This window comes from Rutidosis leptorrhynchoides, chromosome 1 (genome assembly GCF_046630445.1).
Source record: "Rutidosis leptorrhynchoides isolate AG116_Rl617_1_P2 chromosome 1, CSIRO_AGI_Rlap_v1, whole genome shotgun sequence".
Taxonomy (NCBI): Eukaryota; Viridiplantae; Streptophyta; class Magnoliopsida; order Asterales; family Asteraceae; genus Rutidosis; species Rutidosis leptorrhynchoides.
The window spans coordinates 114,497,429-114,511,200 of record NC_092333.1 but is presented as its reverse complement, the minus strand read 5'-3'; the positions used below and the strand labels follow the sequence as shown (position 1 = coordinate 114,511,200).

At 31.2% G+C, this 13,772-nt stretch overlaps 2 protein-coding genes across 2 annotated transcripts; one reads left to right on the top strand and one right to left on the bottom strand.

Moving 5' to 3' along the window:
* Window positions 1-286: 286 nt before the first annotated feature.
* LOC139864163 (photosynthetic NDH subunit of subcomplex B 3, chloroplastic-like) lies at window positions 287-3,670 on the top strand. Its single transcript, XM_071852753.1, has 6 exons — window positions 287-490; window positions 909-1,022; window positions 2,130-2,183; window positions 2,665-2,727; window positions 2,813-2,875; window positions 3,475-3,670. The coding sequence occupies exons 1-6, from the start codon at window positions 302-304 to the stop codon at window positions 3,508-3,510; spliced, it is 519 nt and encodes a 172-aa protein (XP_071708854.1). The 5' UTR covers window positions 287-301; the 3' UTR covers window positions 3,511-3,670.
* Window positions 3,671-3,731: 61 nt separating this feature from the next.
* Window positions 3,732-13,435, bottom strand: LOC139888349 (probable polygalacturonase At3g15720). Its single transcript, XM_071871363.1, has 11 exons — window positions 13,310-13,435; window positions 7,398-7,517; window positions 7,153-7,290; window positions 5,320-5,472; window positions 5,195-5,224; window positions 4,889-5,096; window positions 4,657-4,738; window positions 4,473-4,581; window positions 4,263-4,385; window positions 3,974-4,175; window positions 3,732-3,787 (listed from the first exon to the last, which is right to left on the bottom strand). The coding sequence occupies exons 1-11, from the start codon at window positions 13,433-13,435 to the stop codon at window positions 3,732-3,734; spliced, it is 1,347 nt and encodes a 448-aa protein (XP_071727464.1).
* Between the last annotated feature and the right edge of the window lie 337 nt (window positions 13,436-13,772).

Below are 13,772 nucleotides of genomic sequence, written 5' to 3'. Positions count from 1 at the left end.
ATATCGCCTCGTTAAAAAAATAAAAATAATAATTAAATAAATAAATAAGAGTTGCATATGGCCCATAATGCTCTTAATGGGCCTGATTTATGGATAAAGTCTTAAAGAGTCAGGCACGAAGTCCATTGTCTCGGTTCTAAATTTCTAAGGTTCTAGTATAACAACATTCATAAGATGAAGGGTAAACTCGTACTTCATTATTAGTACAGGGGTTTTAGTAAAATTATTCAAAGACAGTTTATGTGGTTACAGAAACACCGCAACCGAACCCAAAAAGGATTTCGAGGCCAGAAATAAACAAATGTCATTCGCCGTGAACTTTTCACCGTTGCCCCTTCGATCACCGGAGCTTACCGCCGGCAGTAATAGTTCCTTAAAACTGTCCACATCTTTCACTAGAAAGAGAACACCGGTGTTGTCCTTTGCCAGCAGCAATTCAAATCAAGAACCACCGACACCAATACCTGAAATAGAGCTCGAATTTATAGGGGTAATCTAATACCCTTTTTTTGGTTATATAAGTGTTGTATTATACTTTAATTTTTGGCAATGGCAGTAATTTTTAAAATTACAAAACTGATATATACTTGTAAAGTACACTTGAATAGTTGTATAACATGTATAGTTGTATCATCACTTAGGATGTTTGTACCTCACTAGTTTGTATCTAACATTTATTTAAGTAAAAAGATTAATAAGCCATTTGCAGCCAATTCCTTGATTATAAATAAGAGGTGTCACTTGGGCTAACTTGTGAATTAATATGATTATGATGTAGTTTTTAGAATTTTTTACATTCGTAATATATTTTTTACATATGCACTCATTAGACATATTACAAGTTAATGTGCGATTAATTAGTTAATTAATTAGTTTTATGTGGTGGTTGTATTGGTGATGAATTGAAGCCAAAAGCCGGGGGAGATGGGAAGTATCCTATGGACAAAGCGGTGGCAGTGAGCGGAGAGAAGCTTCTAAGAACTATTATGTCGGATAACAAGCTCGAGCTTTACGGGATGTATGTATGTTACTACTTTACACTTCTACTAGTCGTAATAATACACACACAAACACACACACACACACACATTACCCCTATGAAGGCTTGCATAGTTGCATTGGTAACTATTACCAATTTCCATGGTATGTTCTTATTTTAACCCATATTATTGGGATCAAACATTTTGGTAGTTCTAAGAGTAGTGGCGATTCTAGGATCAAAATTCGAAGCGGTCCTGAAGTGGACTAGTTATATTTAGTGTTATTTACCTCGAAAAAACAATAAATACTAATGGAATGTGGGGTACTACAGTTAAATTTAGTGGTGTCCTATACATTTTGAAGAGTATTTTGTAGAAATAATTCCAAAGTAGTGGGGTCCTTAGAAGGCTTATAGCAACTTGCATCGGTAACTATTACCAAATTCCATGGTATGTTCTTATTCTAACCCATATTATTATGATCTAATATTTTGGTTGTTCTAAGAGTAGTTGCGATACTAGGATCAAAAATCAAAGGGGTCTACAAGTGGGCTACTTATATTTAGTGGTTATTTAGCTTCAAAAAACCATAAATCCTAAAAATATATTAGGTACTATAGTTAAATTAGTGGTGTCCAATATAATTTGAAGAGTATTTTGTATAAAAAAAATTCCAATGTAGTTGGTTCTTAGACCCCACACCTTGTAATGTAAATTCACCACCGTCTAATAGTGTTTTCAGTGTTCCTACTGCTATCTACGACTAGGAAAATTGAATCGAATTATCTTAAAGGTAGAAGAAAATATAGGTAAAAATAAAAAAAACAAAAGACTTTTGGCCTATTGATACGTGAGTAGCTCATCAATCAAGAGCTTATGGTTCACGTCTTAGTTGACACATTTGTGGAGGTTATAGTAGTTGTGTGGGTGAGTGGATATTTGCGTTAGAAAAAAATTGATTTAAAAAATTATCTTGTTTGATTAAACTTTTATTTTCCCATTGACTCTTACGGAGTATTTTCTAAAAATATTCTATTGACTCTTACGGAGTATCTTGTTCTTATTGTAATTACATATTCATTTCACCTCATATCATACAAACATGTAGTATTGAATGACACGATCTTTTTTATAAATTTGTTCTTGAAGGGAAAATTGATGAATTGTGGAGGTGGAGGAAGTTGTGGCACTTGCATCGTCGAGGTATCTCTTTAAGCTGTTTTTGTTCTTCAATAACCTAGGCCATTAAATTATGTGGATACTAGGCTATACGACATGAAGGATTATATGCCTAGATCCTTTCATAAGCTAAGAATAATTAGTGATTGATTTAAAGTAAAGATAGCAAAATGGGTGGGTCAAAAGATGTAACTTTTTACAGGGTAAACATTTTTTCCCGAGAGTTTAATTTATGTGTAAACATTTAATATATCTTTCAACTAGTAATTTATTTTTTTATTATGCGTAAACTTTGTAGCAAGTTCTATACATCAAGAATACATTTTTGGAAAATTTTGACCTAGTTGACCCGTTTAATTATTAGGTATTGTTATTAGTTTACTCGTTAGAGATTGAATGTTACCTGAATCAATCTATTAGTAGTTGAATCAGTCAAAATATTCTTATTAGTTGCAATGTACCTGCTTTATGTTGTTATTGTTGTATTATAATATTATATGTGCAGGTTGTAGAAGGAAATGAGGTTTTAAATGAGAGAACAAATACTGAACTCAAATACTTGAAGAAGGTATCATTTTTTAAACAGGATCATTTATCTATAATTTATGTTATAAAAAATCTGCATAACTGATATGTGCTATTTTTTTACGCAGAAACCTGAGTCATGGAGGCTAGCTTGCCAGACCATTGTCGGAAACAAAGAAAACTCGGGAAAGGTATGCGTTATGAAAATCTACAAGTCAACTATTCATTTTAGCTATATAGCAGTGGCAAGGTGGTTAGGTTGGATAAGTTTGGTAATGGGTCAAACCAGGCTCAGATTGGAATGGGTCATTTTGGCTAGGTTGACTAGCAATACCTTTTTAGTCCATCTTATTTGTTTATAAGTAATTAACTAAAAACAGTAAAACAACAATAATATACATTGTTGAATAAAATGGTTTAGGATAATGTATGCATTAAAAATATACGTTAGATGACTTCCAGCATACGTGATGCGTTTCCGTTGTAGCTGAAGGATTAGACCTTATATAATAAAAGGTAGAAGGTTTTCCCTGTTCGAGCTACCCGGGAGGGCGAGTAATCCAACCCCATACTCTGATGTGAGCAGCCCAGCAAGGGGATTACTCCATGGCTGTTTCCGACCTTCACTGGCCACCACTATATATTCGTCCCATACGGGATTCGAACAAGTGACCTCTTGCAAGGAACTTAGGGCCCCAACCACTGGGCACCACTAAATATAAGGTTTAGACCTTGTATAATATACAACGCAAATTGACCCCGTTTATAATTAAATGCGTTAAAATTGCAGGTTGTGATTCAGAGGTTACCTCAACAGAAGAAGTGATATTAAAAATTCTGTATAGATAGTCTATGCGTTGAAGATATAAAATCTTAGTCGCGTTGATGGTTGCACAGATTTTACAGTACACTTTCAAAGATTAAAAATTGTTTCATATGTATATGAAATTCATCATCTGTGCATTAAATTTTATATCAATGATTATTTCCCATAAAGATTATAATTTGGTTTTGTTTTAACTTAACTTGAGCGGTTCAGTTTAAATTTTAAGAAACTAAAAACTCATCGGTTTCATCTCTATTGTTAGGTTCAACCGATCCAACTGAACAAAGATTCATAGCCACTTAAATCACTTGAATATATTCAAGAATACGTACAGACATACATATATACAACAATTATACATATGTATGTATGTATACTTTTTCAATATTAATTAATATCTGTTACAATTCATTAATATAATTTCCAATATGAGGGGATTAATACATCTAATTGCATCTAATACTTGGGGTTGTAGAAACAAATCTCCCTTGAGCATTTTGACAAAAAGCAAAATCATCTTGTCCAGTGATTCCAACTTGCGTTGTTCTGAGTCCAGTACACTTATATTTTGCGCTGCAACTAAACGTAATTGCTTGTGTTGATGCTGATGACCCGTATATATTATTATACGTCACATCACTCACTCGCACGGCTGGTAAGTTTGGCTAATCAAAGGGGGGAAAAAGTGAGTACAGTTTCGTACAAATGAAGAATGCGATTGTTGTTATTTATTATAAGATCGAATCACTTACTGGTGCAGGGCAAGCAGCATCTTCCATATTACTGCAGTAGTGCTGATCGATTAGTATTGGATTTTGAACGTTTTCAAGATTAATGTTTTGAAATACGATCCCCCTAGCGTACCCTGTTCCACCCTGCGATTCATAAACTTAATCAAACTCAAATATGTCCTTCCACACAAAAAAAGAACAAATGAAATAAAATAAAAATTAAAAAGTTACCGGTACTGTCTTGATTCGTAGTCCATTTGTCGTTCCTGAGATATTACAATGTTCTACGCGCACTTTTTCGACTGTGTCATAACCACCGTTTTCTCCTAGGCTTCCGATACTGCAAAAACACATTAATGGAGCTAAGGAAAATGTTCGTATTGAACTAATTATCGAAGCTTATATATTTGTCTACCTTATTCCATGACCAGGTCCGCAAAACACCCTCGTTACACTGACATTGTAAATGCCACCATTAATAGCCACACAGTCATCACCTGTTTCAAGTGCAGCAAAGATTAAAAATTAATCAACTAATACAAGAAGTATAACCTTGATACTGCTAGCTCAATAGCCCTTTGGTAAAAATTTAATATTAAAATAAAATTAAAAGTAAAATGAAAAGATTTAAAGATTGAAAATTATACCAGTTGAAATGTGAGTGTCATGGATAGCAATATGTTTGGAAGCACTTAGGTCAATTCCATCAGTATTGGGGCTGTCTCCAGGTGCTATAATATGAAGATTTCCAATATCTACATGTTGGCAATTAACAAGGCTAATATGAAGATTTGGGCTGTTAATATGAGTTGTGCCTCTTAGTCGAAGGCTGTTGCAATGAGTAAAATGTAAAGCCTGAAAGGTTCACATTTTGCGCACGTATTAGTTTATGCATAGCCGAATTCTTATGTTAGTGCATGTTTACTGTTTAACGTACGAAGAAGGCATCTTACTGTTGGTCGCTCGCATTTTCTGGATAATGGCTGTTCAGAAAGAAGGATCAATGAGTACTATGATATATGGATATATGTACACATGGTGTTTGGTACTGAAGTTGAGGTTGAGGTGAAAATTTAACCTGGTCGCCCCACCAAATCGAGCCTTGGCCATCAATGCGGCCTGGTCCGTTGATGGTGAGTCCATTTATTGAACTGAAAACGATCCAAAACCGGTTCTTTACACAATTTCTCCATCCGGCCATAGTCTTTGGTGCAACGATGTCGCCCAATACCTGATCATATAACCACAACTTGTAAGATTAACCATTAAGATTTGATTATAGTAGATTAATCATTTTGATGTATTCATGTCATTTGTTTAATAGCAAAAGAAAAGGATTAATAATGACTTCTAAGAAATGCATAAGATCATTAAAAAAAGTGATGATGTAATGATGATAAAGTATTTATTTATTTATGACTAAAGAGCCGATTGTTTGGCGGTATCGAGATCACCCTTACAACTTTGAGGTTGAGGGTTCGAGTCATGCTTAGGACATTTCGTGGTGTATATATTTGTGTTAATATTAGATGGGTGTGTGAGTTTGCCTTTAAAAAAAAGTACTTGTTTATGATTTGATTTATAAATGTTTATTAAGTTCACAATATTAGTTGTAGAATAATAATGTAGTAATAAGTAATAACATATGTTACCGAATTTATTTATTAAATTAACATCCAAAATAAGATATCACACAAAATTCAGTGATATATTCATTCATTTTGTTAATATAAGAGAAAAGATTATATATGCTCGATTTTGGGGCGTGCTAAGTTTTAAATTTTAAAGTGGCTCAAAAATATAACTCAACAATATATATTTTATGGTCCATTTATATATAAAGTTTTAAAAATGTTACACTTTTCGCAGTATTATTGAAATTATTCTTGTAAATATAAGAAAACTTTCGTATACAAAAGGTCTTTTTTTGCCTATTGAACATGTCCCTTAAAATTGACAGGACGGTCCTAGGTTAAATTACATTACATATTACATTACATAAATGTTCAAAACAAATGAAAAGATTATATATTTAATTTGCCTAAGCAAAAATTATGAAATCATCTGTAAGGAGAAAAAGACATGAAATTGATGAAAGACTATTAGATGCTCTTAATTCTATAATGATTTCCAGTAGATGCTCTTAATTCTATAATGATGTATATCAAGTACTCCCTTTGTTCCAAATTACTCCGTAATAATCATGTTTTAACTTTACTTAAGTCTTTAATTTATTTTTTAACTTTGACTCTAAATAACTTTTTGTGCAATATAATATTTGATGAAAATTATATGAATAAATTAAGTTTTATATGTGCTTTCATTTGGTATAATTTTTATCAAATATTATATAACACAAAAAAGTTATTTAAAGTCAATATTAAAGAATAAAGACTTTGAAAAGTCAAAAAGTACTATTAATTTGGGGCACGGTAAGTATTATTTCTTTGGTGGATTGTGTGTGAGTTTTTATTTGTATTCTGTTTGCTTTCGATTAGATTTTGATTGGTTGCCTTTAGTGTTTAGTTCGATAGTGTTTGGTCTCGCGTTTGTTGTAAGTTGTCTATTGTGGTTTATTCTGTCTATCTTTTGGCCTCCTTTGTATCATCTTGGTTTCTTCATTCATTGATAAAGAGATCCGTTGTTATTTTACGGGAAATGATAATCATAGCCCTAAAAACTATGGTTAATCATTAATTGCAAAGTTATTTTTTCCAATATAAAACTACATATTTTCATTAATATATTGATTGATTCCTGAATTTAAGTATGAAAAATAAAATATGTGATAATATGTAAAAGTAACATTTTACAATAAATGCTTAAACTTTGCCTTAAAAAAGACGTGTAGCATTCAACTTTAAGTTTCCGTTTTTTCGAAAAAAAAAAAAAAAAATTAAGAAAAGATTACCTTAACATATATTCTACGGAATCTGCATGGGCCATTGAATGCAACTGGGCCAATTAAAAATGATTTGCTTGGTGGAATGATCAATGTCGGGTTTTGTGACTTATCTCTACATAAATTAGCCCATGCACGAACAAAAGCCTACAAACAGTCAAACACAAACATCGTTAGAATACAGTTAATTCGGTTTGTGCTTCTATTCCTTTGCATCGAACCATATTGTTTATAAGCTTATAGTGGTTATTTACATTTGTATCGTCTGTATTCCCGTCTCCTACCGCACCATAAGATGTTACATCATACGTAGTAGCATGTATTGTTTTTGATGAAATGTGACAAAAGCTCAAAAATAGTAGCATCAATAAACCCTACCAAAGAAAGAAATTAAGATTAATGTAAGTATTGTGAATTTGTAATGACTATATTTGTGGATATATATAGTTTTCTTACCATTATTGTGAAACCAAATTGAAGGTGGTAACTCTTCTATTGTTTGATTGGAATGTAATGCCACTTCTATATACCCAATTGCCACCCTATTTATAATGTACAAATTCTAATTCGTTTTATTCAAGTAGTTTAAATTGAAAAAATATTATCTGTTAATGTAAGAAAATATAACTATATAATGTGTATATTAATTATATACATAAATACTTGAATTTGTTACTTTTTAGGCATTTGAAAAAGTAATATTTATCTTTATTATTGTCAATTTTGATTATTTATGTTAGACCATTTGCTCAATAATAAATGTGTCATTAATTTAGATTATATGTAATATATGTTTATATTGTTATATTATTTAATTACGAAATAAGTTCAATGTTTTACTTGTGATACTTTCTTTTTTGCATGTTTAACAAATAATCTTCTATATATTCATATAAACCTTTAAAATAGCGATGTCATCATTTCACTAATTACTTTTTAATTTTCATAATAATGATGTCATTATTATTTTGTATATTAATATTAATTCTACTTAATTAAAAATTAAAAATAAAATACAAAATAAAAACAAATAATAATACCGATAATATAGGCATGTCGGTTTTGAACGCAATAAGATTTTATGATCATAAATTATATATACAAAATAAAAACAAATACAAATCGATAATATCATTTTACTGATTTACATTATGAAATTAGTTCTAATTAAAAAAATATACAAATCAAATTAAATAAATACCCAGAATATATAAATACCCACGTGACCATATGTACAAACTTTTTAACAAATTGTACAATCTTTTACAAAACAACCGATTAATACATGTACAACTTTAAAACATATTGTACAACCTTTATATAATAATTGTATTTTAAGTTTTAAAAAAATTTCAAGAAGCATTTGTTATTACTAATAATTATTATTAAAAATATAAATACTCAGTTTTTAAGCAAACTTTATTGTTATTATTTATTATTATTATTATTATTATTATTATTATTATTATTATTATTATTATTATTATTATTATTATTATTATTATTATTATTCAAAAATGGGTTCTCCTTACGAAATTAATTATGTTACACATGTAACCTAACTACATGTCTCAATAAAAGGTTGTAATGTATGTTTTTATGACAAAGAAAACAGTAATTGTGATAAAAATTGGAAGAAGGTGATGACAGAACGAATGTAGCTCATTTATTCTGACCAAGTTAAGTATATCAATATGTTTTTTAAAAACAACGATAAGTTTCTTAGTCGGAATCTGTGGTTCCATTGGTCATTAAACTAAATGATTTTAACATTTATATTCACTTAATACCTAAAAAATATCAATAAACTGTTTCGTTTAAATAAACCCGTAATTCTACGGGTCATTTAACTGTTAATATATTATATATTTTTTATACATGTAATTTCATTGTAGTATTAATTACTATGTGCATGAACTATACCGTTCATTATACATGCACGGGTGTTATAAACTTTATCGTAAATTGTATTAATTAAATTTAATTGACTTGTACTTATAATATGAATTTATTAAATATTAATCTAATATAAAAGGTATAATTCCACAAGAATATTTTATAAATTAATTTGTGAGCGCAACAAAATAAATATCGCTAATTAATCCCGACTTCTACATCTCGTCCTCAAAAAATCGTACTGGTGTTGGTTGGGCTTCTTATGGAACAATCGGTTCTGGTCACAAAATGTGGCTGTTGCTTGTTCGCAGAATATAAATTGAGCTGCTGTAAATTTCGGCAGTGGTGTGAATTTATTCTCGATCAATATAACTTATCGAGGAATTATGCGGTTAAGTTGGCTGAGCTCGGGTTGCTTTGTCGCTGCTTGATCAGCACTGCAAGTCAGACTCTTTCTTCTTGACTTCATTCCCCTTGACCGCAAAACCTTGTACCTTTAACATTGTCATTGTATTGATCATTGCATAGCTCTAAAATCTCGTTTTGTGGCACATTGTAATCTTTCATAATAATATGTATAAAAATAATGTCTTGCTTTAAAAAAAAAAAAAAAATTGTTGTGGATGATAAGTATACAAAGAAATTGAAATTAATATAAAATAAAAATAAAAGAAATTCACAATGCACACCGAATGATAAACTAATTTAATAAAAACTAATATAATTATGTATGTAATCTTGGACACTAACATAATAGTGTTATATGGAAAATACGAAAGAAAATAAACATATAACATCATTTAATCAATATAACTGTTATTATATTAATATTGTATATTGTATATACTCCGTATATGCATTAGAGCAAATTCGGGGTACTATTGATGAATAGTACCCCTTCCAAACTTAATCGACTAGTACGTTGTGTAGAAACAGTTGTACCCACAAGGCTCAGTACTAAGCTACAGTGAATTTATTTATTTTTTTACTATTTCTCTCTCATTTTCCCCTGCCATTTTTTATTAAAGGCGTGCAAAAAAAAGCTTTACCATTTTGTTTTTAAACTTATTTTTCTCACAAAAACGTTGCCCTTTTTTTTTGCTATTTTTACCCTTCTTTTTCCTTGCTATTTCCACTTAACTTTCGCCAACAAAATTTCGTATATACTAAAAGAAAAAGTTGAGATTCGTAGCAACGCGTGATCAGCCCTCTGCTATTTAATATACATAGCATAAAGTTATACTATAACTATGGTTATAGTTATAACTAGTCCGGAGTGGCCCGCGCGTTGCGGTGAGAGATTTCGGCCTGCGTATTCATATTTAACGTAGCGTTGTGTATTTACATAGGGGAACACGGCTCATGTGTTAAGCGCCGTTTTAGATGTCGTTGTGTTAAGCGTTTTTTAAAAAGTATCTTCGAACGTAGTTAGTTTTGTTTTGTTCAATAAATTTTTCGAGTGTAACGGTGATGTCGGAAAAATTTAACTCCCGGCGAACAGAAAGATACGGGCTGTCGTTGTGTTTAGCGTTTTTTTAAAAGTGTCCATTTCGAACGTGGTTAATTTCGTTTTGTTCATAAAATTATTTCGAGTCTGACGCTGTGTCGGAAAAATTTAACTCGTGGCGAGCGGGAAGATACGGGTTGTCGTTGTGTTTAGCGTTTTTTTTAGAAGTGTCCGTTTCGCGTATAGTTAGTCTTGTTGGGTTCGTAAGATTTTTTCGAGTTGAACGGTGGTCTCTGAAAAATTTAACTCTTACCGAGCGAGAAGATAGTGACCGTTATAAATTCGAGTGGAATTAGTTTCTTTTATTTTAATAATATTATATATATATTTACACTTTTTACCCCTGAAAAAGTGTAAACTTGAGGCGCCGTTGTGTAAATATAGTGGAAGTTGAGGGACCGTTTGTAATGTGAACGCAAACTCAAAACGACGATCCGATATAACTGAAACGACGACATTCGACGCCATTGTTAGTATATAAGTGAACGACGACATTCGACGCCATTGTTAGTATATAAGTGTAAGTGTTAGTGTTAATGTTAATGTTAATGTTAATGTTAATAATTAATAATGTTAATGTTAATAATGTTAATTATAATTATGATAACTAATAAATAGTTAAAAATTTATTTATTCAAGGTATGATGTTGACACACTATTAATTCTTGAATAATAAATTTCTAGTACACATGCTAATTATTAGTATTATCTATTATTCTATTAACATCTCATGATAATTTTCAGAAATTCTATACTTCGTTAATCAAAGTAAACTTTTTTCATTTATACATTCGAATCTACATTTTTAATTTCAGAATTACAACTTGTAACACTACAGGTTTTTCTTAATTTTTTTTTTATTTAGAAATCCGTTTATTATTTACATACACCTCCGTCATAGTTCAATTGTCTTGTTTTGACTTTAGAGGTCTTTTATTTGCAACTTTGACTTTAAAGTATTTTTTGTGTGTTATATAATACTCGATTGACATTATACTAGTAAAAATATATTCAAAACGTCTTGGTGAGATGGAATTCGGTGATTTCTTCTTATGGGTGGGGCGGGTTAAATCTTGGAGCTTTGAAAGCTAAAAATCTTTCACTTTTAGAAAAAATAATGGTGGCGTTTTCGTATTGAAAATGAGGCGTTTTGGGTCAAAATCATTCATAATCGGGATGGGAGTTTAGCAGATTACAGAACTATACTATTAATAACAATATGAAGTCTGTATGCAATGGCATCAAAGTCTGTTAAAGTAGAACTCGAAAAATTGGATATCTCGTTTTCTAACTCTTTTGTCATGGTTATTAATAATGGAGAAGGCACATTTTTTTGGAAAGACCCGTGGCTTGAAAACCAACCTTTATGTGATCGATTCGGGAGAATTTTCAGGCTAGAAACAAACAAAGAGGCACTCGTCAAATACCGAAAAAATAGAGAGAATGTGAACAGGGAATTAACTTGGCATTGGGTTCGACAACCTTCGGGCAGATTACTATTCGAAATTCAACAAATTGAAGTTGAAGTTCAGCATGCTAACAGATCTAATTAACGCAAGGTTAACAAACACGAATTCGGAATGGATGACTTTAAGGAACAATCTATTACCACAAAAATTTGAAGTGTTTGTCTGGCGAGCCCAAAAAAATAGACTCCCAGTACGAACCGAACTCGATAAAAGGAGAATCGACCTCGACTCGACTAGGTGTCCGATATGTGATGTGTAATTTCGTACTCTAAAATTATTAGCAAAATACCTATCAGTTATCATACAATTCAGGCAACTAAAACCAGTTCGTATAGTAATTTAACAATTATTCGACCAGTTCGATCCACAAAGAGCGGGTTATTCAGAAACTTAAAACTACTAAGTATCCTAAGAAAATGGGGAATTTTTTGTTTATTTAAACTAAGAAAATGCGTAAAGTAAATTGAACTTAAATCAATAGAGATAAATCCACTTAGAGATCATCATTTAATTATTCGAAAGCCTAAGGTATTCACGTTCAATAACCTAGTAAAGGTCACCACTTAATACAACTTTCGTTAAGTAGCTAATAATCATCGCAATTTCAACTAGATAATTAACCTAGATAATGGTCGTTTTTCAGTTAAACAAAATCTGGGCAATAAGATTAAGTGTATAAATTATAAAGATAGCAATCATTCACCTTAGTTCATTCATCTAAGTGGACACTTGAATTTAGCTACTCATAGTTATGCAAGAAACAAATAAACATAAAGAATAAACAAACATAAACATTGTATTGAATTAAGATTGAAATTATAAAGCTATTACAAAAGCAAAACTAACTAAACTTAAAGTTTAAGCATAAACCCTCTTAAATTAGGGTTGAAAAGCTAAAGTATTCGTAAAACAACTGCAAGAGATAAAAAAAATTCGTAAAGAATAAAGTGATACCCAAATTTTAGGGTTAAACACGACTATTTATAGAAGTTAAAATAAGCTGAAAACCATCATTTCTCACATTTTGCGAGACACCCTTGCGTTTCGCGAGGCTACACCCTTCTTGAACGCGAAAAACTGATCAGTGATTGGAGTTTGAAAATTTGGAAAATCTTGCTTTTCAACACATACCTCGCGTTCCGCGAGGCTTCCTAAACGCGACCAGAGAGACCAAAACGTGAGGCTGTGTTGTTTCTTTGACTTTGCTTGATTTGAATTTTAACTTCTCGCGTAATGTTTATTATCTTCCAAAACTTGATCAATATCGTCATTTAGCCTCTAAATTTCCCAAAACCAACTTCCTTTCATAAATCTTGAGCTTTCTTCTTCGTTTCTCATTTGAAATTTCACTTGAATGATCTTTTCGGCTGGAATCTTCATTAAAACCATCAATAAACTTTACCTTCATCTCTTGAACCATTCTCACTAATCTTGCTTGAAAACGAACATTTAATCATCAAATAAACTCGGAATTAAGAGTTTAGGACCCAATATTGCGTGTAAAAATATAAATAAATGGTGCAATATCATAATCCCCCACACTTGAACCTTGCTTGTCCTCAAGCAACACTAAACTCTGAATAATCAAGTAGTAAGATTCCAGCATCCAAGAAACGCATATAACACGAACAATCATCAATGGAACACATGACAAAAGAACCAAGTACCGATTACTTACTACGCACTAGTTGTGGAACTAGAGAGTTATCGTCAATTCATGGGTGAAACTCAGTTAAACCGGTGGGTGTGCCAAGATA